This window comes from Salvelinus sp. IW2-2015, linkage group LG4q.1:29 (genome assembly GCF_002910315.2).
Source record: "Salvelinus sp. IW2-2015 linkage group LG4q.1:29, ASM291031v2, whole genome shotgun sequence".
Classification (NCBI taxonomy): Eukaryota; Metazoa; Chordata; class Actinopteri; order Salmoniformes; family Salmonidae; genus Salvelinus; species Salvelinus sp. IW2-2015.
The window spans coordinates 45,781,830-45,807,924 of NC_036842.1; the positions used below are offsets into that span (position 1 = coordinate 45,781,830).

The window sequence follows — 26,095 nt, forward strand, 5'->3', positions numbered from 1 at the left end:
CAATTGCTTCCCAAATGGCACTACTTTTGACCAGAGCCCTATGGGAATGGGGCCATTTGGGACAGTCTTGTATGTGGTAGGAGGGGAAAGAGCTTGAGCTAATGGATTAGTTGACCCTAATGGGGCCTCATGACACTGGTGCTTTCATCTCTACAGGGACACCTGATCCCAAAACACTTGCATTGTTCAGCTCCTCAGCAGAGTTGAGGTCAGGACTAGGGTAGGGAGACCTGTACTAAATGATAGATTGGGWGATAAATGGTCCTGTGTGGATCATGTGGTAAAGGCAACGTCAAGGTTGTGAGTTTTTACTCCCCACAGGGATCACATACTAAACATTTATTCACTCAAGTGTCATGTATAGGCCTATATTGTATTCATTCATAATACTATCTTTTAAAATGCAATGTGTCATTATAATGAACCAAAATCATTGTACAGTAGTGTTAAAAAAATAATCACAAACCTGTCTTCTGAAGTCAGGAGTGCTGGAATGTCCTGACACATCTGTTTTCTTTGCTGCTGGCGTCCTTCTCTTTGGTCTCCATGTTTGCGGGCAGCAGTGGAGGTTAGTCTTTATTCACAGAACACATGCTCCCATCACCTGAGTCCAGGTTGTATCGGGGGGACGTAACATAGTGAATTTCAATCTGAGAGACTCAAATTAGTATGATATGTTAGGTTTCACATGGTATATATTGTGTGGATGTACATACAGTCAAGTCGGACGTTTACATTCACTTAGGTTGGCGTGAATAAAACTCGTTTTTCAACCACTCCACAGCTCCACAACTTGTTAACAAACTATAGTTTTGGCAAGTCGGTTAGGACTTCTACTTTGCATGACACAAGTCATTTTTCCAACAATTGTTTACAGATAGATTATTTCACTTATAATTCACTGTATCACAATTCCAGTGGGTCAGAAGTTTACATACAGTACGTTTACTGTGCCTTTATACAGCTTGGAAAATTCCAGAAATTGATGTCATGGCTTCTGATAGGCTAATTGACATAATTTGAGTGAATTGGAGGTGTACCTGTGGATGTATTTCAAGGTCTACCTTCAAACTCAGTGCCTCTTTGCTTGACATCATGGGGAAATCAAAAGAAATYARCCAAGACCTCAGAAAAKAAATTGTAGACCTCCACAAGTCTGGTTCATCCTTGGGCGCAATTTCCAAAYGTCTGAAGGTACCATGTTCATCTGTACATACAATAGTACGCAAGTACAAACACCATGGGACCATGCAGCTGTCATACTGCTCAGGAAGGAGACGCGTTCTGTCTCCTAGAGATGAACGTACTTTGGTGTGACAAGTGCAAATCAATCCCAAACAGCAAAGGACCTTGTGAAGATGCTGGAGGAAACGGGTACAAAAGTATCTATATCCACAGTAAAACGAGTCCTATATCGACAACCTAAAAGGCTGCTCAGCATGAAGAAGCCACTGCTCCTAAACCACTGCTCCTAAAGTCAGACGACGGTTTGCAACTGCACATGGGGAMAAAGATTGTACTTTTTGGAGAAATGTCCTCTGGTCTGAAACAAATAGAATTGTTTGGCCATAATGACCATAGTTATGTTTGGAGGAAAAAGGGGGAGGCTTGCAAGCTGAAGAACACCATCCCAACCATGACSCACGGGTGGTGGCAGGATAATGTTGTGGGGGTGCTTTGCTGCAGGTGGGACTGGTGCACTTCACAAAATAGATGGCATCATGCGGTAGGAMAATTATGTGGATATATTGAAGCAACATCTCAAGACCTCAGTGAGGAAGTTAAAGCTTGATTGCAAATGGGTCTTCCAAATGGACAATGATCCCAAGCATTCTTCCAAAGTTGTGGCAAAATGGCTTAAAGACAAAAAAGTCAAGGTATTGGAGTGGCCATCACAAAGCCCTGACCTCAATCCTATAGAAAATGTGTGGGCAGAACTGAAAAAGCATGTGCAAGCAAGGAGGCCTACAAACCTAACTCAGTTACACCAGCTCTGTCAGCAGGAATGGGCCAAAATTCACAACTTATTGTGGACGGTTACCCGAAACGATTRACCCAAGTTAAACCATTTAAAGGCAATGCTACCAAWTACTAATTGAGTGTCTAAACTTCTGACCCACTGGCAATGGGGTGAGAAATAAAAGCTGAAATAATTCTCTACTATTCTGACATTTCACATTCTTAAAATAAAGTGGTGATCTTTACTGACCTAAGACAGGGAATTTTTAATAGGATTAAATGTCATGAATTGTGACACTGAGTTGAAATGTATTTGGCTAAGGTGTATGTACACTATACAGTTGAAGTTTGGACACCCCTTCAAATTAGTGGATTTGGCTATTTCAGACACCTTTTGCTGACGGGTGTATAAAATCGACCACACAGCCATGCAATCTCCATAGCMACAYTGGCAGTAAAATGGCTTTACTGACGAGCTCAGTGACTTTCAACGGGACACCGTCATAGGATGTGAGCTTTCCAACAAGTCAGTTCATCAAATTTCTTCCCTGCTAGAGCTACCCCGGTCAACTGTACAGTGGTTCCTCTAAATGTTGCGGCACACCCTGCGTGCTGCTGCATTTTGTGGCACGTCATTTAATTCTCAGCCACTTCTGTTATTGCTAGTTTGACCACCAGAGGGCAACTTTGAGAAGCATTTGATAGAATTCCGTATTGGCATTACATGGCATTACCAGGGAATAACTGGTATATTGGCTTGATTTTAAGAAATTTGGCTTAATTTTATTTAATATTATGGTGTTTCCATTCAGGGAAATTGTCAGTTTGTAAATTCAGACCGTTTCGCTCTCGGAGCGCACACTGGACGTTCGGGCCGGGGAGGGGTTGTAAAAAAATATATATATATTTTTTAAAAGTGTTTTGGCCTTACAACAGCAGTCACCCAAGCTAATGTTGGCTAGCTACTTCCAGACACAAATTAAACCACTCTGACCATTTTACTCGCCCTAGCAGAGCTGGTAAGGCAGTTTGTGTTAACCAGAGCGTTGGTGACTAATAGGCTAACCACACCGCTYKCGTCGCGTGAGCGTTGCAAAAATAAATGTAGAAATCCATGTTATTAAATTATTGCACCCACACTGCTCGTGCGCGCCAACAAGCGTCTGCGTTGCCAAGGGCTAAAATAGAACTCCTTTCTGTTTCTGACGCAGATCGCGCTGTAAGTCCTGCGTCTTCCATCTCCTCATTGGTTTATAGAAGCAGGTACCCACGTGCCATCTCCTCATTGGTTATACCCACGTGGGTGATTGAAAGACTAAATGTTTTGCCGGTTGTCGTGGTAAAAGTGTCGATGCCAATCACCATAWRTTCAAAGATGAAAAAGCCTGGAAGGAGGAGAGATGACGAAAGGATTTGGTTGACTGTTTTATGTGGATCAATTGTCGGAGTAGAGGACCTTGTGCATTTCAGGTAAAATAACAACTCAATGTTTATATCACAGGACAAAATAGCTAGCAACAGCAAGCTAGTTAAATAGGACAAATTAGCTAGCTAGCTAAATTGCCGTACATGTGTTAATGCTTTTTGACCTGTCCCCAAATAAAAATGACTGTTCAATCTAAAGCAGCAGATGTCATATCTCAGTTATTGTTTTCATATCTATAAAAAATAGCGGTTCTCTTTCAGAGCGAGCTGATCAAGGGGTCAAATGTAGATATTGGCAGATATTCACTGTCCAAGGTACAGGCCGTGGAAGCTTTATTGCTGGCAAGTGTCCATAACGGGGGTAATTAAACTGTTCTGTTCTTTTTCTCCAACTCTGCCTGTCTTGTTGTACATGGAACCTGTCTCGCATGCATTAATTAAAAAACCCTTAAGATGTCAGCTGCTAATTTTCAGACTTACAACACACAAACACAGCCATTTTCACTGGACTATCTGTTGCTGCCAAGTCATGATTTCCCTGCGGTTTAGCCTTGCAATAGCCAAGTGGAGACACATAGCCCTCTATTTAAATGTTTCAGGTACACTCCGATAGGTGTCTGCGTCACATACGGTATCTTCTATTGACGTCATCTTCTATTTGTCCTGATGTGTCTGTTTTTCAGCTTAAAGTACTCTGTAGCCACTTAGTGTGGACACTAGGTGAGACCACAAGTCTCTCTCCTTCACGTCATCCCTCGCCCCTTCTCCCTAAATCGTCTAGGTTATAGCAGCTGTTTTGGTGAACCCCTCCTGCATCTGAACTGGCTGACAGAGGGCACAGCATGCTCATAGGTGAGGTCACTTGGTCGGGTCAACAGGAAGTTTTAAAGATTCTTTACATTGAAATACAGAGATGTAGTAGTCCCAGAGTTAATGATCCAAGGTAAGTTTTGCATTTCACCTCCTGATGATTATGATGACTGACCGTGTTAGAATAAAAAAAGGCTTAATCATGCTCTCTATCATCTGTCTCTCGTCTGCAGGKATGTTTTGATGTGAGAGAGGAAGCCAGTCCCGTCATTGCCACCTCACCCGCTCTTAAGATAACCTTCGGGCCAACTGGGAGCCCATGGCTGGTTAGGAGACACCGCAATTGTGATGAACTGAAAATATTAGGGTAGCACTGTAATTCATTGAACATATGCTGTCTGCTGCTGTTCTTATCTCTCCCCACCGCGTCGTCCTCGTTTTATAATACACACCATATGTGCATTGAGGTACAGATTGAAGTTGTATTTATAATATAACAAATGTAAAATAACAAATGTAAAACATACAGGGCCTGCCAAATGTGTATAGGTTCAGAAATGTTGTGAAATAGCATAGTTTTCAAATATAAATCAATATTACAATTATAATTCATTTATGTATTTATAACACCTGGATAATGAACTTCTTTCAATAAAGCGTTTCACATTCTCCCCTGGTTGAAATGAAGTATCTCATTGAAATGCTATCCTGTGTCAGATTAATGCAGCTGAATGGAGTTAGATATGCATAGATTGATTTGTAATTCATATATACAGAAAACAATTATGTTTCTAGTCTATTGCATCGTTACAATGTGTAATTGTTCTGGGAGCAGGAGTGGTAAACACTGTGTGTAATTGTAATACATACATGCAGACACAGCATCATTACAATACGGGAGTTTGATATGACTGAAAGAATGTMTCAGATTCATACCTGAACCGCACCTTTATTTGCTAAGGAAGAGTACATGATCAGTGAAAATATTCAATGTACCGGCTACAATGTGGGAATCTCATGCGTGGTAATAACTACAGTACATGTATAAAGGACTTGCATCCTTGGCATAAAGKTATTATATTCTAATCTATCCGTAGGCTTCATTAATGCCATTCAGACTTGAAGTTGATACAACTATGATAGCTGAGGATTAGGTTCTGAACTAATATTCACACCAATCTAACGTTTTACAGATCGGCTACGTACGGTAGCTAGCTACACATCCATAGGCAGTTATTTTTATCCTCCACTACACAATAAGCAAGTAAATAGTTAGCTATGTTACTTCAGCTGCATTGCAAGACAAGCTTACACAATTGTACATTCAATTTGCAGTAAATGCTTTAGCTAGCTAGATTCTTTACATCCACTGTTTCACAAGACAGGCTGGTTTTCGAGTCCCTAAAACACATGAATTCTAACACTAGCTAGTCAGCTAACTTGCTAAATGGAGGTTTTCAATAACTTTATGACAAAATATGCACAAACGTCTCTACATTAACTAACATATTCCTCTCAATTGTACTTTTTTTGTTGCTTAACTCGACATAACGTACATTTAGTTCCGCCGTAATGTTTTGTCAGCCATCTTTGAACGCCGCAAACGTGGCTCGCATCAAAATTCGTCATTGGAACCACTGGTCATATAAAAACCTTAACACTCATTATGCATTTGGGTCCCAACTACCCCTTGTAGTGGTCTGGAGCAATGAAGCCGTGACGCTGGGTACCTCTAAGTCCCGTGGCGCATGCTCGCAAGTTCTAAAGGAGGAACCACTAAGTGCTGTTATTGTGAAGTGGAAACGTCTAGGAGCAACAACGGCTCAGCTACGAAGTGATAGGCCACACAAGCTCACAGAACGGGAGTGCTGAAGCACATATCATCTGTCCTCAGTTGCAACATTCACTACCTAGTTCCAAACTGCCTCTGGAAGCAACGTCAGCACAAGAACTGTTCGTCGGGAGCCGAGCAGCCGCACACAAGCATAAAATCACCATGCGCAATGCCAAGTGTCGGCTGGAGTGGTGTTAAGCTCGCCGCCATTGGACTCTGGAGCAGTGGAAACGGGTTCTCTGGAGTGATGAATCACGCCTCACCATCTGGCAGTCCGACGGATGCCACCTACCCGAATGCATAGTGCCAACTGTATAGTTTGGTGGAAGAATAATGGCCTGGGGCTGTTTTTCATGATTCGGTCTAAGCCCCTTGGTTTCAGTGAAGGGAAAGCTTAATGCTACAGCATACAATGACATTCTAGACAATTCTGTGCTCCCAATTTTGTGGCAACAGTTTGGGAAAGGCCCTTTCCTGTTTCAGCATGATAATGCCCCTGTGCACAAAGCAAGGTCCATACGGAAATGGTTTGTTGAGATCGGTGTGGAAGAACTTGACTGGCTTGCACAGAGCCCTGACCTCAACCCCATCTAACACCTTTGGGATGAATTAGAACTCCGACTGCTAGCCAGGCCTAATCGCCCAACATCAGTGCCTGACCTCACTAAAGCTCTTGTGGCTGAATGGAAGAAAGTCCCTGCAGCAATGCTCCAACATCCTAGTGGAAGGCCTTCCCAGAAGAGTGGAGGCTGTTATTACAGCAAAGGGTGGACCATCTCCATTTTAATGCTCATGATTTTGAAATTAGATGTTTGACGAGCAGGTGTCCATACAAGTTTTGTCATGTAGTGTATGTTATGAATTACAATACGTATGATATTTTATGAATTGCAATTCATACAATATGTTACGAGTTTGCAAAACGTATATTTGACTAATTCCAATTTGTTTTGGCTAACGTTAGCTAGGTATCTAGGTGGCTAACGTTAGCTAGGGTTAGGGTTAGGAGTTAGGTTAAAGGGTTAGCTAAGTAGTTGCAAAGTTCCTAATTAGCTAAAATGCTAAAGTTGTCCGTGATGAGATTCGAACACTCAACCTTTGAGTTGCTAAATGTTCGCATTATACGCCTACCCATCCACCCCGACCAACCACCCTACTTTTGTTTATGCCTTAAGTAACACTAACATTTCATACTCATTTTAGTGTCCTGGATTTACATTTACTAWKTTACATATAGTCTATAAAACCAGAATGCCCGACAGGGATTGTGCAAAGGTAATTCTCTTTGCACACACAACAGCATCCAGGCCTCCACCGAATATGGATGGGAGCCACAGCTGTTGACTGAGGTAAACAATGCAATTGTATACACAATTATTGCATATACTGTAGTCTTTCAAATTTGTGATTGACTTGGAGTTGTTGTTTGTCTATTGCTATTTTAGTATAACGTACTTTCAGAACACTGAAACCCCACCTGATGTGGAAGTTGTCGAACTACAGTACCAGTCAAAAGTTTGGACACACCTACTAATTCAAGGGTTTTTCTTTATTTTTACTATTTTCTACATTGTAGAATAATAGTGAAGACATCAAAACAATGAAATAACACACACTGACCCATGTAGTAACCCAAAAAGTATTAAACAAATCAAAATAGATTTGAGATTCAAATATAGATTTGTTTAACACATTTTTTGGTTACTACATGATTTCATATGTGTTTTTGTCTTCACTAAAAATCTGAAGTCCGTATTGCCCAGACAGCCCGAACCTGAAGATCTGGAGAAGTCTGTATGGAGAGAGTGGGCCAAAATCCCTGCTGCAGTGTGTGCAAACCTGGTCAAGAACTACAGGAAACGTATGATCTCTGTAATTGCAAACAAGGTTTCTGTACCAAATATTAAGTTCTGCTTTTCTATGTATCAAATACTATGTCATGCAATAAAATGCAAATGAATTACTTAAAAATCATACAATGTGATTTTCTGGATTTTTGATTCCGTCTCTCACAGTTGAAGTGTACCTATGATAAAAATTACAGACCTCTACATGCTTTGTAAGTAGGAAAACCTGCAAAATCGGCAGTGTATCAAATACTTGTTCTCCCCACTGTATGTATGGGGGATACAACCATCCCAGCTCTGCAGATTTTACTGCGAAGAGACAGAATCATTAGATCATTTATTTTGCTACTGTCAATACAGTAGCTTGTTTTTGGTCGCAGGTTTAGGAATGGCTGAAGAATTGCAACATTTACCTGGAGCTAACTCTGCAAATAGCACTGCTGGTGATTTGAAAAGTCATAGTCAATCGATCAAAAATATACTAATACTTTTAGCAAAAAAAATGTATCTTAATTTACAATCTGTAAAAACTGAGAATAGAAAAGTTTAAAAAGTTTTTTAAACAGCACAGTTGAGATATATATGGCAAATAGAAATCAATGGGAAATGACGCAGACAATTACATTGATGAAASCCACAATCTATATGCAATATTAAAGCAGATTTTTCTTCACTGCCTCAGCATACGACATCTTCTGCACAACTCTGACCTTGACCACCTCAACCTGCCTCTCCTGCACTGGACACCTCCGATCCCCAGCAACATGGGCACCCCTACAGTTGACACACACCATTTTTCCCCCACAGAAACTACACATTCCTCTGTCCCATGTCCTCCTGCACACTTCCCACATCTTGGATTCTCCCTCCTACACACTGCTGCAACATGCTCATAAACGTGACACCTATAACACAGCAGTGGTTTCGGAACAAAAGCACTAACAGCATAACTCATATATCCTAACATAACTTTGTCAGGTAAAAACTCGCAAAAAATAAATAAATAGAATCTGTCACCACTCTCCCCACCGGGTCTGCGTCGCACCAAACGGCAAGCATCACCAACACCAGGAATATTCAACTTAAATTGTTCCACCTTCACACTTAACGCTACCCCCGAAATCACTCCCTTCAATGGTGCCTTAAGCGCAAAGCAAGATACAGGTCTATCCTTAAATTGCATCACAGAGCGCCTGATCCCTCTGATCTGAAGAAACACAAAAGTCCACTTCGGGTTACCTTCACCGACTCAACAGCACCCACCAATTTTTGCAACCACCCTGAAACCACCCATGGATAGCCAAAAGCAGTGGTGGAAAAAGTACTAAAATCTCATACTTGAGTMAAAGTAAAAAATACCRTCATAGAAAATGAGTCAAGTGAAAGTCACCCAGTAAAATACTACTTAAGTAAAAGTCTAAAAGTAGTTTGTTTTAMATATGCTTGAGTATTAAAAGTAAATGTAGCTACTGAAATATACTTAAGTATTAAAAGTATGAATAATAAAAATTCAATTATAATGCAAACAAGACGGCACACTTTTTGTTTTCTTTTTCGTATTTACGGATAGCCAGGGTCACACTCCAACACTCAGACATAATTCAAAAACAAAGCATTTGTGTTTAGTGAGTCCGCCAGATCAGATGCAGTAGGGATGACCAGGGATGTTCTTTTGATACGTGTACAAACTGGACCATTTTCTGTCCTGCTAAGCATTCAAAATGTAACAAGTACTTTTCTGTGTCAGGGAAAATGTATGGAGTAAAAAGTACATAATTTTCTTTAGGAATGTAGTGAAGTAAAAGTAGTGAAATATAAATAGTAAAGTATAGATACAACAACTACTTAAGTAGTACTTTAAAGTACTTTACACCACTGGCCAAAAGGCCTGGTTCCACCCTCTTCAAAAATATCACTCACACTGGACCAAACTTATCTTTATCATAACCATGTCCTTAAACCAAATACCTGAATCCTTCTGAAAATATTCAACTTCTCCAAGCCGAAATCTCATTTTAGCCTCCTCGAGAGACATGCTAAATCCAGTAGTCCCTCCACCTTTAACACTAGTTCAACACTCTACGGCTCCAGTGCTGTTGTCACTAGTTACTACAGCAACAAAGTCAAAATTGGCTTTATCGTAAAAATGTATGATTAAAAACATTTGCGGTTTTAATTTAAGGTTTGGCATACGATTAGCAGTGTGGTTAAGGTTAGGTTTAAAATCMGATTTTAAGACGATCAATTGTAGAATTGGTAGGGTATTGGTAGGGTTTTTGTGGCTGTGGTAACTAGTTACGACCCTGTGCTGTSGGAAGTAACCGCCTGTTATTTGATTGATGGAAAAATTCAGCCAATGGTTGCAGCAATAGGCGGCTGTGATTTTGTCAGAGGGAATTTATTGGCCAGGAGTAAAACGTCCTGCACCCAGAGCCATCGKGTATTTACTACTGCAGACAGATTACAAGCAAAAGCATGTGTTACAGCTGTGCAAACCCCGGATTTACAACCACAAACCATTTTGGCACAAATTAGACGTTACATTTGTCAACTCCGAGCTTCCAGATTCGGCATGGGCAAATATTTTTTATTCACAGAAGATTCACAATTGAGTTGAATGCTTGCAAATGTGAAATTAMATTTTTCACACATCATGATACAAGGTTATGAAATTAAATTACACATTTGCGAATTATGATACAAACTTGCAAAATGAACTAACACATTTGTTTATCGTATTTGCAACTACGAATCTCAATGTGCGACCACGAAATTCAACATACAAATGTGCGTACTTTTAGTATCCAATGTCCCAAACCTTTCCCTTCAGGACAATTTCGTTTAAACTGGACGTGCGCGCCGGGCTGTCAGTCCATGCGCGTACCCGCGGTCCGGAGGCGGTAGTGATACCTCACTGGTACTGACTTACTAAAATAAAGGAGGAGAAAACAAGATAGATGTCCTATCACCCAGCAGGGTCTAAGCAAAAACAAAACATTTGATCGCCTTTTTTTATTATTATTGCAGAACAAGGACTATGAGACAGATCATACATAGAAGGGTGAGTTGATCTTGTTTTGCCATAAAACGAAGCGGTAATGATTACGATGTGGCTGCATTTTTTTTTCTTCGCCTCCCGTCTGTCTCAAAATGGCGAAGAGGCTGTTACAGCAACATAAGGTTGGGAAATTGATTCTTGTAACTAGATAATGTCATGATCTTGCTCTGATACATTTGTTATGTTGCCTCACAGTGCATGTTTTGCCCATGGCATTTGCATCGAGTTTGTTTACATGGCACGTTAGCCTCAAGGATTTTAAACATTGCTATTTAGCGTTAGCAATTACCACGGTTCAATTGGTTCACTTTAATGGTCGGAAGGTGGAATGATTGATTAAAATCGCATAACTATAACGTTACCTAGTTATGTAAGTTATGTTGAGACAAATGTCATGTTTGACAAGAGGACTTTGGTAATAAAATGCTAACGAACCAGCTGCATTACGTTAGCCAACCCGTTAGGTAGCTAGTTAGTTAGCTGGAAGGGCGTGTTAATTGGTCATTGCTGCAACCTTGTCCCAGGTTGTTGGCTGGATAGTTAACGTTAGCTGTTAAAATTCCTTCAATGCTAGCTATATCATATAATGTTAAATTGGCTAAACCACATATTTTAATCTCACCTTTGTAGTAATGTAAATGTTTAATCTTGCTAAGGAGTTGCCGACTTACGTAACGTTAACCACTAACGTTAGCTACCTAACTAGCCTTTTGGAAAGTTAGCTAACGTAAACTCACCCCATTCCGTACAAATGTGCACAACCGCAACATTCAAACGAGGGTACAAAGAAAACGAATGGGACTGTGTTGACTTCAAAATCGGGGGTGTGAACTACGTTTCTATTCAAAAGTTGATCGACATGGTAATGGCTCTATAGTATTGGAGAAAAGTAGAAAAAAATGACCCTCCGCATAACGTACAGCACGCATAAAGCAACTAGTTCTGTCTTACATTTTCTCTCCACCAGGTGTAGCACTTCTCTCATCGTTTAAAAACAAGAAATGGACAGTGACGGGGTAAGGGGGGATACCTAGTCATTTTTTGTGTCATCACTGCATGCGATCATCATTCTCAAAGCCGCTGTGTACTTCTAAGATCACTTTAGCACCGCCCTAAAAACCCGACTCAAATTCGACACAAACCTTCAAATAGGTATGTAATCACACATTATATAAACTCTTTATAGCGTTTTATTTACATTTTGGGAGGCGATAAGGTAATAAGTTGGACAGATCGAGTGAAAAAAAGCAATTTTCCCACACATCTCTCTTTCTCACTATCACGCATTAGTTTCGCTTCCCCACCCGCCATTTTTAAAAAGACCTGACAGGGMTCATTGCCTTCTTGAATCATTCAGAAACTGGCAGCGTGGGGGTCATGTAATTGATTCTGTTGGAAAGGGGCGAAATTGTGCTTTACAATGGTATTGACATTACAGTTGATCTGGAAGTATTACATTTTTGGGGCGCTAAAATAAGGTCAATTGTACGGACCAAGGCGATGTACAAAAGTGAATGAGTTTACATTAGTCCGCAAACTGTTCATTTCAGAAGGTTAGCTAGCTATCTAAATTGTTTGCTCTTTACGTTAACTAAATTAGTAACATCACATACTTTTTTGCTTTGGTGGTTGTTTATCATAAATAACGTTACACAGAACGTGGTCCTCTGGTAGGCTGGCGGATACCTTCCAGAGGAAGAGCGGTCCAACTCCGCAGAAAACCCACCAAGCAAGGAGTTTTGGTATGGAGGGCAATGAGTGTCAAATTTGGTCAACAACAAAAAATGTATGGCTTATTTGCTATTTGATTTTTATTTGCTCAAATAGATATTTCGTAATGTTTAAGTTGTTAGGAGTGTACTGATATAAGTAGGACGCGACATCGCGTCAACTTTGAGAAAAAAACACTATCAGAGTTGTCTCGAGATTCAAGGATTGAGGTTTGATTTGATTTATTAGGATCCCGATTAGCTGACGCCAATGGCGACAGCTAGTCTTGAAAAAGAGATTACAGACAGGACTTTACAATTTACATTTTAAAAACATGTAGTGTGTGTGTGCATCTATCAGTTACACATACATGTCAGTATATACACACAAGTATGTCACATGGGGAGGTGTTGCTTTATTTGTTTTTTGAAACCAGCTTTGCTGTTCACTTGCACTATATAAGATGGGAGTTCCATGCACTCATGGCTCTGTATAATACTGTACATTTCCTTGAATTTGTTCTGGACCTGGGGACGGTGAAAAGACCCCTGGGGGCATGTCTGGTGAGGTAAGTGTGTGTGTAAGTTGACTATTCAATCAATTTTGGAATTTCCAACACATTAATATTTCTTATAAAAACAAGAAGTGACGCAAGACATGCAGTTCTGTTCTGGGCCAGCTGCAGCTAAACTAGGTCTTTCTTTGCAGCACTTGCCCATATGACTGGACAATAATCAAGATGAGCTAAAACTAGAGCCTGCCGGACTTGCTTTTTGGAGTGTGGTGTCAAAAAAGCAGAGGATCTCTATATTATGGACAGACCTCTCCCCATCTTTATAACCATTGAATCTATATGTTCTGACCATGACAGTTTTACAATCTGTCTAATGTCATATCTAGGATGTTCCTAATTTGCGGTGTGTTGCTTAGGGCACTATCCTAAGTTGATAACTACATAAGTCTACAGCTGCAAAGCACCAAAGCACTTATGTTTACATAAGCGCATATGCCAATGGAAAGAACCAAGTATCCTGGTAGGTTGCAACCTGTTCAGAATGAGTCTGACTTCATCAGATAATTTCCATGTCGATGCCTGGAGGTCAGTAAGAATTTACGTCGACCTCAACACATGTTAAGGTGTCCTGTAGTAGTTTTACTACATGTCAATGTGTTTTACGCCATTGTAGCAGTGATGGGTATGAAGGAGTCTATTTCATAGCTATGTTATCCACGGAGGAGCTAACCTCACGACGGAAGTTCTCTCTAAGCACTGAACCAGTCGTTACCCGGTGTGATCATGGTTCATGACTTGTATTAACTTTCATCCTGAATGGAGGGTTCTATTTATTAGTGGCATGTGTGTTGACCATCAGAAGAGTGTTCTGGAGATTCCCTTACGCGTGTTGCAATCTGAGTGACTAACTCATCTGTCGCTATTATCAATAGCAATTTGACTTGTGTGGTCTAATCGTCTTACTGGTTGTTGCTGGACTGACTGTGGTAGCATTTTTTTATTTATTATTTCACCTTTATTTAACCAGGTAAGCTAGTTGAGAACAAGTTCTCATTTACAACTGCGACCTGGCCAAGATAAAGCAAAGCAGTGCGACAGAAACAACAACACGGAGTTACATGGAATAAAAAAGCGTACAGTCAACACAATAGAAAAAAAGGAAAGTCTATATACAGTTTGTGCAAATGGCATGAGGAGGTATGGCAATAAATAGGCCATTGTAGCAAAGTAATTACAATTTAGCAGATTAACACTGGAGTGATAGATGAGCAGATGATGGTGTGTAAGTAGTGATACTGGTGTGCAAAAGAGCAGAAAAGTAAATAAAAACAATATGGGGATGAGGTAGGTAGTTTGGGTGGGCTATTTACAAATGGACTATGTACAGCTGCAGCGATTGGTTAGCTGCTCAGATAGCTGATGTTTAAAGTTAGTGAGGGAAATGTAAGTCTCCAGCTTCAGCGATTTTTGCAATTCGTTCCAGTCACTGGCAGCAGAGAACTGGAAGGAAAGGTGGCCAAAGAAGGTGTTTGCTTTGGGAATGACCAGTGAGATATACCTGCTGGAGCGCGTGCTACGGGTGGGTGTTGTTATCGTGAGCTGAGATAAGGCGGAGCTTTACCTAGCATAGACTTGTAGATGACCTGGAGCCAGTGGGTCTGGAGACGAGTATGTAGCGAGGGCCAGCCGACTAGAGCATACAGGTCGCAGTGGTGGGTGGTATATGGGGCTTTGGTGACAAAACGGATGGCACTGTGATAGACTACATCCAGTTTGCTGAGTAGCATATTGGAAGCTATTTTGTAGATGACATCGCTGAAGTTGAGGATCGGTAGGATAGTCAGTTTTACCAGGGTAAGTTTGGCAGCGTGAGTGAAGGAGGCTTTGTTGCGAAATAGAAAGCAGATTCTAGATTTGATTTTGGATTGGATATGTTTGATATGAGTCTGGAAGGAGAGTTTACAGTCTAGCCAGACACCTAGGTATTTGTAGTTGTCCACATATTCTAGGTCAGAACCGTCCAGAGTAGTGATGCTTGTCAGGCATGCGGGTGCGGGTAGCGACGGTTGAAAAGCATGCATTTGGTTTAGCTAGCGTTTTAAGAGCAGTTGGAGGCCACGGAAGGAGTGTTGTATGCCATTGAAGCACTTTTGGAGGTAGTTAACATAGTGTCCAAAGAAGGGCCAGATGTATACAGAATGGTGTCGTCTGCGTAGAGATGTATCAGAGAATCACCCGCAGCAAGATCGACATCGTTGATATATACAGAGAAAAGAGTTGGCCCGAGAATTGAACCCTGTGGTACCTCCATAGAGACCGCCAGAGGTCCGGACAACAGGCCCTCCAATTTGACACACTGAACTCTGTCTGCGAAGTAGTTTGTGAATCAGACGAGGCAGTCATTTGAGAAACCAAGGCTATTGAGTCTGCCGATAAGAATACGGTGATTGACAGTTGAAAGCCTTGGCCAGGTCGATGAAGACTGCTGCACAGTACTGTCTTTTATCGATGGCGGTTATGATATCATTTAGCATTGGTACTAGTACTCAAAGGGGACCAGTTGTCCTACCGATTTATTCAGAAATGTTATCCTACAGGAACACATGATTTAGAGCATTTTACTAGTTGTTATTGTAGTTGAACCTACACATGGCAAGGCATGACTATTTTTGCCATTTGTTTTGGAGGTGGAAGTCCATCGGACTTCTTTTACGACCAGTGTGGTACACCTCAGTAATATCTTAGATGTGTTCTAAGATTAACCCTGTCTAGGGGCCTGTCTGCTCCTCACTCTTCTCATAGGGGAGTCACTCTCTGGCGTCCTCGTATGGTGATGCACGTAGTCTCGACCACCACCACCACCAGCGGTTGGTATCTGGGGCACAACCAAAAAGGTTGGACCCATGTACAAGTTGTCAGCGGCCGCATAATGAGAATGGCTGTAACCTTTCAACTAAATCTCCTGGTGTTTGTGCTTCAAAACGCTCAGTGGCTGTCGAGGCCTGTCAGTCACCACATCGTCTGAGTGTGGCAACCTCTTCAGTACCTGCGAACTGAGACGAGGTTATCTGTCTGATATCGCAAAATGTTTCACCAGTGGGAGTCATCGGGTCAGTTGCTGGACTGACGCCATTAGTGTAATTGTAAGGGGTGACAGTCCCCCACAAAGCAGAAGATGTATCATCGGAAGCAGAGTACACTCTGCGTGTCAATGTTTTTCTTGCTGAGACGGCCGCAGTGCTTGCGGAAGTGTCCGAAGGGCAAGAGAAGTTAATCTCAACTACAGTATTGCACGACTTCAAGGGGGAGGGAAGTTGCTCATTCACAGAGACTGCTCGCTCGAAATCATGAAAAGAATAGTCAATCAGGTTTGCTGATTGAATGAGATATCGTAATATCTCCTTGGATCAGATTCTGCACCGAGAGGTTTCCAAACGTCTCTTTCCCAAGGGGTGCTTTTGACAGATACCTCTCGTGGATGACTGCGTTGCAGCTAGCGTTAGGGGAAGATAGTGTGGTCAGTGGAGAAGGCACTGTGACCTGTGACAATACATGGTTGGTTTTCCGATCCATCGAGTCTTCTCCGAGTAGCAGGGGTACAGATTTGAGGCTGGTAACATACACAGGGTGAATGAGCGATACTACCTGTAAGTGTAGTTTCAGCATGACTCAATGTGAGAGGCAAGGTAGTCTGAGTGAAACCTCGAAGTGTAGTGTTGCATCTTTCCACTTATAACCAACGTTTAGTTGGCTTCAAATACCTTTTGATATCGTCAAACAAGGTTTGAGAGATAAGCGATATTGTCGCGCCCGAATCAATTAGTGCATGACAAGTTAAGCAGTCCTCCAGGACTGTTTCCAGGTATGGCCGTTTAGATTTGCGTTTAGTGGACATATTCCCTACAAAGTAGAGTGGTTGTTCGCAACGATGTGATGTGCCATTTCTGTTCAAGGTGAAAGCAGATTGACTTTTCAGATTTTGAGTGGTCTTGGCTTTAACGGAGCTTTTGACATTTTTCTTCGCAACCTTTGTATCATGGTCTATAGACAAAGCCTGTGGGCTTGTTTCTTGATCAAGCGGGCCCTGGATAGCGTCTTAAATCAAATTCATCCCGCTCTCATTCCACTTCCTTGCTAAGGGTGTTAATTCCTGCAACCTCGTGTCCCGCAATTCCCCGTCTAGTCCTTGTGACTTTTCTTTTACCCTTTTCTCATTCTTCTCGCTTTAGTTCTTCACGTAGTGGAACTTCTGGAGAACATTGGTCTACGTTTTGATTGTCCTTTAACCCTTTGTTACCCTTGTACTCTGACACTTTGTGTGGATTGGGTGCAGGGACATGGCGAACAGATCGATTGTAGCAGCAGTCGTTTCGATAGCGATGTGCTTTACAGTTATTTGGACTGCGGTGGTTATTGGAATCGTGGTAGAAACCGTTGTAGTGCGTCATCTCTTAAGCTTCAATACCAGATAATGCACCCTCTAACTGGAGTGAGTGCTCCTGGTCAAACTTCAAAACCGAGTGGTCAGGGCTCTTAGCATTGCAAGCTTTTGATCCTTCAAAAGCTGTGCTTGCAAGCACTGAGTTGTAAGATGGGCCCTACAGCCCACGTTAACTTGCCTAAGTAGGTAATGAAGGTGGGATACATGTTCAACAAACATTTTGTTTGAATGGTAACAGCTCTTCCATTCCTGTTTCGGTGAGTAGGCCAAAGTAAGCTGAACGAAGCCTATGATAGTAAGCTTGTGGTTGTTCATTCTGAGCTTGTTTGACAGTGTTAGCCAGTGAGCTATTGTGTTTGCGAGTCGCAGAACCACTGATTTCTAATTTCAAAGCTATGGCAAGTTTAGCGTAGTCGTTTAGCACGTGTTGCTGTTGTAGACGAATGAACATCCTCAAGTGTCTATTCGACGTTCACCTCAACCAGGTAAACCCTGTCAGAACCCGTAGCGTTCAGGAAGTCATCCAATAAGTCCTCTGTCAGCTAGGAACGCCTCAGTGTCGTTTGGTTAACCTGGAACGGGGTCAAAGGTGGAGAAAGTTGTTCTCAACTGGCCTACCAGGTTAAATAAAGGTGGGGGGGGAACTCACTAGTCAGCATCACTGCATAACGTGATCATGATAAAATGTTCATGCACTTCCTACTGCTTCCGAAGTGTGTTTGTTAACCAGCTAGCTTCCTATGTGAGTGATCCATTTTGGGTGTACTCACATTCTCATATGAACTGCAATGATGCTTTGTTCTGCTAACTGGAGCATTGCATGTGATCACATCACATGGCATAATTTAAGGTCTTAAAAATCCATAAAATTTAACCGGTCATGCTGAGTTTGTTTGCTTCCTGATTTAAGTACGGATACGCCCAGTGACCATATTGGTCTGCCCTGTGGCGAGAGAGGCACTGCAGCTGTCAAACCTGAGGTGATTTACGATCTGACAAGAAATTGACTAAAGGTTGAACCCTGAAACATATATTTATTACCCTTTCACATAATGAAAATGAAGAATAGTTTAACCCTTCATAGGAAAGAGATCATCATAATGGCATGTCTAGATATAGTATAGCTTGGTGAGGAATAAGTGCAGCTAGCTCAAATGAAATCGCAGAGTCTGAGGTTAGGAGTATATTAGTGGAGACTGCTGAGGGGAGGACGGCTCATTATATTGGCTGGAACCGAGTAAACGGAAAACCATGTGTTTGATACCATTCAACTTATTCTTAACCTGTGGAGTGTATATACAGTGCATTTGGAAAATATTCAGACCCCTCCCCTTCCACATTTTATTACGTTACAGCTAATGATGCACCAATATGACATTTTTGGCCAATACCGATATCTGACATTTTCCTTGCCAAAAAAAACGGTAACGATTTATTTACATTTTTTGCTGCCTTATAAACAGTTAAATTGTTAGACCGTTGCATCCGTGTGTGTGTGTGTGAAGCCACTGCATCTGAGTGCAAGAGGTGTAACAACAGTCCCTGGTTCGAATCCAGGCTGTATCTGTGAATGCTGCGTGTAACACATCCGGTATCAGGATAAATAAAAAGCAAGGTCGTGTTCAGCCTGTAGTGTGGTTTTCCACTTTAATTTTGTGTGACTCCAAATCCAGACCTCCATGGGTTGATACATTTGATTTCCATTGATCATTTTTGTGTGATTTTGTTGTCAGCACATTCAACTATGTAAAGAAAAAAGTATTTAATAAGAATATTTCATTCATTCAGATCTAGGATGTGTTATTTTAGTGTTCCCTTTATTTTTTTGAGCAGTTTATAAAAATCGGCCCTTTTAAAAAAAGAAAATCGGTATCGGCTTATTTTGGTCCTCCAATAATTGGTATCGGCGTTGAATAATCATAATCGGTCGACCTCTGTACTTGACATACTGCTCGCTTAACCTGGAAGCCACCGCACCAATGTGTCGGAGGAGACACCGTCCAACTGACAACCGAAGTCAGCTTGCCGGTGCCCGGCACGCCATTTGTACATTGTACAAATTTCAGTCTCTTAAGAACGTCATGTTTGTGATGACAACATGAAAGATATGTTTATTCATTGCTATACTCACTGATCTCCTGAAGAATCTATGCCATTTCCTTTCTTTCTGTTCCCCCAAATGATTGGGTATACCGGTCAAGTTACCATGGCTGGGTTAACAGATAACTATGGAAGTTAGGCTTCTGTGTGTGTGTGTAACAGTGCATCTTTCCCCCAAAAACATCAAGCTGCGAAACGGTTGCTAAGTGCGTCGAAAGTGCATGTCGATACTGATAGGATCGACTGAAAGGGAGCACTGCTCTTGGATCCGCTTTGTCCATTACAATATCTTCTTAAAGGTCCCTAACAGTGAAAATCATGTTTTTAATCCAATTGGATGATTATTTGGATAAAATCAGTTCAAAGTAGTTTACTTGTCCCCTCCCCCATGTCAAACACTTGGATTCAGGAGTAAGCCAATGATTTACTTCCGGCTTTATGAAAGGTCACATAAACCTGAAAATGTAATACACCAATGTTATTGTCTTAACCGCATTAACTGCAAGGCACGTGTCTACACCTTGCTTTGTTTACAATCCGCTAGCTAGCTCAAGCAGAACGTATGATCTAAGACTCAGGTAACCTTTCATCTGTGGTGTGACTGTTAGCTAGCAAGCTACTTACCAGCATGCCGGCAAAAGCACACTGTGTTGTGACTGGATGCCATAGTGTTTCAGAAGAATGAAGACATTCGACAGCAGTGGCTGCTTTTCAATTCAGGTGGACAGGCTGCACTGAAAATTATGATAATGTCAAGCGTGTGCAGTGCACATTTCGAGCAAACGTTACATTTGATTTGATTCTTCCCAATTGATAATTGTTGACATACACGTGTTTAGCAGATGTTATTATGTGTGTAGAGTGTAGCGAAATGCTTGTGCGTCTAAACTCAGCAAAAAAAGAAACGTCCTCTCACTGTCAACTGCGTTTATTTTCATAAAACTTAACGTGTAAATATTTGTATGAACATAAGATTCAACAACAGACATAAACTGAACAAGTTCCACAGACATGTGACTAACAGAAATGGAATGTGTCCCTGAACAGAGGGGGGGTCAAAATCAAAAGTAAGTCAGAATCTGGTGTGGCCACCAGCTGCATTAAGTACTGCAGTGCATCTCCTCATGGACTGCACCAGATTTGCCAGTTCTTGCTGTGAGATGTTACCCCACTATTCCACTAAGGCACCTGCAAGTTATCAGACATTTCTTGGGGGAATGGCCCTAGCCCTCACCCTCCGATCCAAAAGGTCCCAGACGTGCTCAATGGGATTGAGATCCGGGCTCTTCGCTGGCCATGGCAGAACACTGACATTCCTGTCTTGCAGGAAATCACGCACAGAACGAGCAGTATGGCTGGTGGCATATTCATGCTGGAGGGTCATGTCACGATGAGCCGACAGGAAGAGTACCACATGAGTGAGGAGGATGTCTTCCCTGTAACGCACAGCGTTGAGATTGCCTGCAATGACAACAAGCTCAGTCCGATGATGCTGTGACACACCGCCCCAGACCATGACGGACCCCCCACCTCTAAATCGATCCCACTCCAAAGTACAGGCCTCGGTGTAACGCGCATTCCTTCGACGATAAACGAGAATCCGACCATCACCCCTGGTGAGACACAACCGCGACTCGTCAGTGAAGAGCACTTTTTGCCAGTCCTTTCTGGTCCAGCGACGGTGGGTTTGTGCCTATAGGCGACGTTGTTACCGGTGATGTCTGGTGAGGACCTGCCTTATAACAGGCCTACAAGCCCTCAGTTCAGCCTCTCTCAGCCTATTGCGGACAGTCTGAGCACTGATGGAGGGATTGTGCGTTCCTGGTGTAACTCGGGTAGTTGTTATTGCCATCCTGTACCTGTCCCGCAGGTGTGATGTTCGGATGTACCGATCCTGTGCAGGTGTTGTTACACGTGGTCTGCCATTGCCAGGACGATCACCTGTCCGTCCTGTCTCCCTGTAGCGCTGTCTTAGGTGTCTCACAGTACGGAAATTGCAATTTATTGCCCTGGCCACATCTGCAGTCCTCATGCCTCCTTGCAGCATGCTTAAGGCATGTTCACGCAGATGAGCAGGGACCCTGGGCATCTTTCTTTTGGTGTTTTTCTGAGTCAGTAGAAAGACTTTTTAGTGTCCTAAGTTTTCATAACTGTGACCTTAATTACCTACCATCTGTAAGCTGTTAAGACACTAACGACCGTTCCACAGRTGCATGTTCATTAATTGTTTATGGTTCATTGAACAAGCATGGGAAACAGTGTTAAAATCCTTTACAATGAAGATCTGTGAAGTTATTTGGATTTTTACGAATTATCTTTGAAAGACAGGGTCCTGAAAAAGGGAYGTTTCTTTTTTTGCTGAGTTTAGTTCTGACAGTGCAGCAATATCTAACAAATATCTAATACGCACAAATCTAAGTAAAGGAATAATGGAGTTATACATATATGGACGAGCAATGTCAGAACAGCATAGACTAAGATATAGTACAGAATACAGTGTATACATTTGAGAAATGCACAGGGCGGGGTTCAAACCCAGGGTCTCGAGCTTAATGATGAGCTGGTGAACCGTGGATTCCGATTGGTAAGACCAGTGTTGAATAGCCCTTAGCACGGGTACTTCCTGTTTGAGTTTCTGCCTATAGGAAGGGAGGAGCAAAATGGAGTAGTGGTCAGATTTGCTGAAAGGAGGGCTTGGGAGGGCCTTGAATGCATCCCGAAAGTTGGATTAACAATGGTTGAGTGTTGTTCCAGCGTGAGTACTACAGTCCATATGCTGATATAATTTTTCTCAAATTTTTCTCAAATTGTTAAAATCGTGGCCAAAAGTGTGAAAATAACACAAATATTAATTTTCACAAAGTTTGCTGCTTCAGTGTCCAGATATTTTTGTCAGATGTTACTATGGAATACTGAAGTATAATTACAAGCATTTCATAAGTGTCAAAGGCTTTTATTGACAATTACATGAAGTTGATGCAAAGAGTCAATATTTGCAGTGTTGACCCTTCTTTTTCAAGACCTCTGCAATCCGCCTTGGCATGCTGTCAATTAACTTCTGGGCCACATCCTGACTGATTGCAGCCCATTCTTACATAATCAATGCTTGGAGTTTGTCAGAATATGTGGGTTTTTGTTTGTCCACCCACCTCTTGAGGATTGACCACAAGTTCTCAATCGGATTAAGGTCTGAGGAGTTTCCTGGCCATGGACCCAAAATATCGATGTTTTGTTTGTCTGGCTACATTTGTCTGGCTACATTTTTATTTATCGCCTTTTATTTATTTGATTGGCCAAAAGCCGGCAATTACCAGTTAACGGAAACCCTGTGTGTGTTTTTAAAACCAAACAATAACTCTCTCTGTCCACATATCACTCACTTTATACGAGATGTCACCCTCATTCTCATCTCACATGGTTTCCTAGCTCTCTCAACATGCAGGTGCCGGTCTTTTAAGAAACACACTCACTCAAACACACACGAGATGCAGTGTACACACTGACTAGATCCTATTGTACACTGACTCACCCTATTTTTGCTATGTCTGGATTCACCTCATGATCCATTATGGCTTCTCATAGCTTTTTTTAAGCTGGGAGATGAGAGAAGAGGGATTTGGTTTGGGAAATGTGTGACAAGACAGTGCTGTCTCTACAGTTTTAAAGGCTGTTACTGTCTGACTGACTACCTGACCGGGGGCTCTAAGTGAATGGAGCCTGGTGGTGGGCCTTTTATAGCCAAACATTCAAATAATCAAAGCTTGATGATGAGTTGGCTATTTGAATCAGCTGTGTAGTGCTAGGACAAAAACCTGGCTAGTACACCGAGAGAATCAGATGGACAGAAGGCAAACAACTGGCCAAGTCCTACCTTGAAATGATATGTCAACTTTTGTTGCACTGAACATTTGACTGTAAAGGGATTGGACTGCAGTGAAAGTTATTCACACGCGTACACAGATTTACTTCCAGTGTGATAAGGGTAGTGCATGGGACTTTGAACTCTATTGCTCACTTAGTAGTATTTTGATTGACTCAACATTGAAAGAGTGATATTTTTATTGAAGGGTATTGATCATGAAAGTAATGCCTGTTTCTCAAAAACATTGCACCTTTAACAGTTTGTTAACGTTATAATTAAACTTTCTTGTCCACAAAACACGTGTGAGTACACCCACTTGTCTCTCAACCACACATACACACCTACACACACACACACACACACACACACACACACATACCAGTCCTGGCAGAGCTGAGTTGGCTCTTGCAGGTGTCAGAGCTAGCATAGGCTTGGTGACAATGTCATATGTGAGAGGTCAGGCTAATTTGGTTAGCGGCCTATTTATGAGCTGGACAGTCAGTGCTGCCCGGAGCCTGCCTTCTCACCTTTCCCTTGTCCCCTCCTTTCTCCGCAGTCCCCTCTTCTAACATGTCCTGTGAGACTGGTGATTTAACAAGCCAGCCCACGATGGCTTTTGGTAGGTTGCCTATACAGTTTGTTTCTCAGAATGAATGACTTGATGGCATAGTTTATTCTGGTGGTTCGGTGTCTCAACATGAGACGACAGACAAACAAACCGTATTCCACCTGTGTGAATCCCTGTGGCCTTTTCTGGTTGTGGTCTTTACTTAGACCCTGTCTGTCTCTCATTCTTTTTGTGGATCTGTCAGCTGGGAGAATGGACTGTCATTTCTCTTTGCTTATTTGAGCTATTCTTGCCATAATATGGGCTTAGCCCTATTTGGTAAAAGACCATTTTCTGTATACCACCCCTACCCTGTCACAACATAACTGATTGGCTCAAACGGATTAAGAAGGAAATAAATTCCACATTCACTTTTAATGAGTCACACGTGTTAATTGAAATGCATTCCAGGTGACTACCTCCATGAAGCTGGTTGAGAGAATGCCAAGAGTGTGCAAAGCTGTCATCAAGACAAAGGGTGGCTACTTTGAAGAATCTCCAATATATTTAGATTTGTTTAACACTTTCTTGGTTACTACATGATTCCATGTGTTTATAGTTTTGATGTCTTCACTATTATTCTACAATTTAGAAAATATAAAATAAGAAAAACCCTTGAATGAGTAGGTGTGTCCGAGCTTTTGACTGGTACTGTACATTTATTTACACATGTCTGGAATTTGCCTTCGTGAGAAAGGTGCTGCCAGCAATAAACCAACAGAATACAGACACAAGTTCACATAGATCTCATACAGAATATACAATATCGGAACAGTAAACTTAAAACATAACTCTGGAGCATCAAATTTTTTGGAACATCAAATCGCATTAAAATTGCAGTATCACATCGCAATAGAATCGTGATACATATCGTATCGGCACATACTGTAAGTATTGTGATAATATCGTATCATGAGGTCTGGCAATTCCCAGCGATACTCCTCAGTCCTGCGCTGTCTGGACGACTAGTCTCTGGCACACACACACACACACACACGGATCCCACACATACAAACAGTTCTACAAAAAGGATGGCACACCCACATAAACACTTGTAAGCATGTGTACACACACAGACACAGACAGACTCTTCGTGGTCTAGCCAATAAGCAGCTTAAAGCCACTGTCACCCCAGCTACTAGCAGTCTTATGCAGAACCACAAATGGCTGTGTTGGATTTGTTTCTGTTTATTAGTAGATTTAGGCTACCCTATCAATATGCCGTACTATTAGCCTAAATATATTCCACACCTGTCAGAGGCCAGAATGAGAGAAGTGAGCCTTGCCATTAGGCAGAATGGCAGATATCATTGTGTTTGTACCGCGTTGATTACTAATCAAATTTTTCTGTCAATAACCATAAACTAATTTAATCTTTCCTTCTCCCTCCACCTCTTTGTTTTGCTCTCTCCCCTCATTCTCGCCCTTGTATCCGCCCCTCTGTTTGGAGTACCAGTTGTAGTCTCTGAGGACTGAGCAACTGACCTGAGGACCCCCCTACACCCTCACCCCTAGTCCAGAGGGCGAGAGCAGCCACTACAGCCACCATGGTGCTGTCACAGAGACAACGAGATGAGCTGTGAGTACACACACACACGACACTTGTAGATTAGCCCTGCGTTTGTTTTCATAAAAATAGATTGACAGGAAATCTCTACGCAGTGAGGCCCTACTCTACAGTTCACTATGCAGGGGGGAATGTCTAGTGTGTGTAATCTGTACATGGTTTGTACGGTCATAAATCCTGGATAAGTCATGGAAAATGACGTGTTTTCCAGGCTTGTGTTGGATTCTAAAATTGAACATTGAGATATTAAAGACATGATAGATCAGACGCAGAGTATATAAAGGAGTGAGATCTGTAGAAAGACAGAGTGGCTGTGGAATGTGCTGGGTGGAAGGGAGGAGATCACAGGATTGCTATAGGG

At 41.9% G+C, this 26,095-nt stretch overlaps 1 protein-coding gene across 2 annotated transcripts in view; it reads left to right on the forward strand.

Annotated features, from left to right (window-relative positions):
* The first annotated feature begins 10,738 nt into the window (after positions 1-10,738).
* Positions 10,739-26,095, forward strand: part of LOC111962044 (lissencephaly-1 homolog B) — a 29,011-nt gene continuing 13,654 nt past the window's right edge. Inside the window, exons 1-2 of one of the 2 annotated variants that reach the window (XM_023984810.2) lie at positions 10,739-11,055; positions 25,624-25,746. In XM_023984810.2, the coding sequence (XP_023840578.1) occupies positions 25,715-25,746 (32 nt within the window). In that variant the 5' untranslated portion in view covers positions 10,739-11,055; positions 25,624-25,714. The remainder of the gene's footprint in view (positions 11,056-25,623; positions 25,747-26,095) is intronic. The other variant, XM_023984809.2, reaches the window with a different exon arrangement.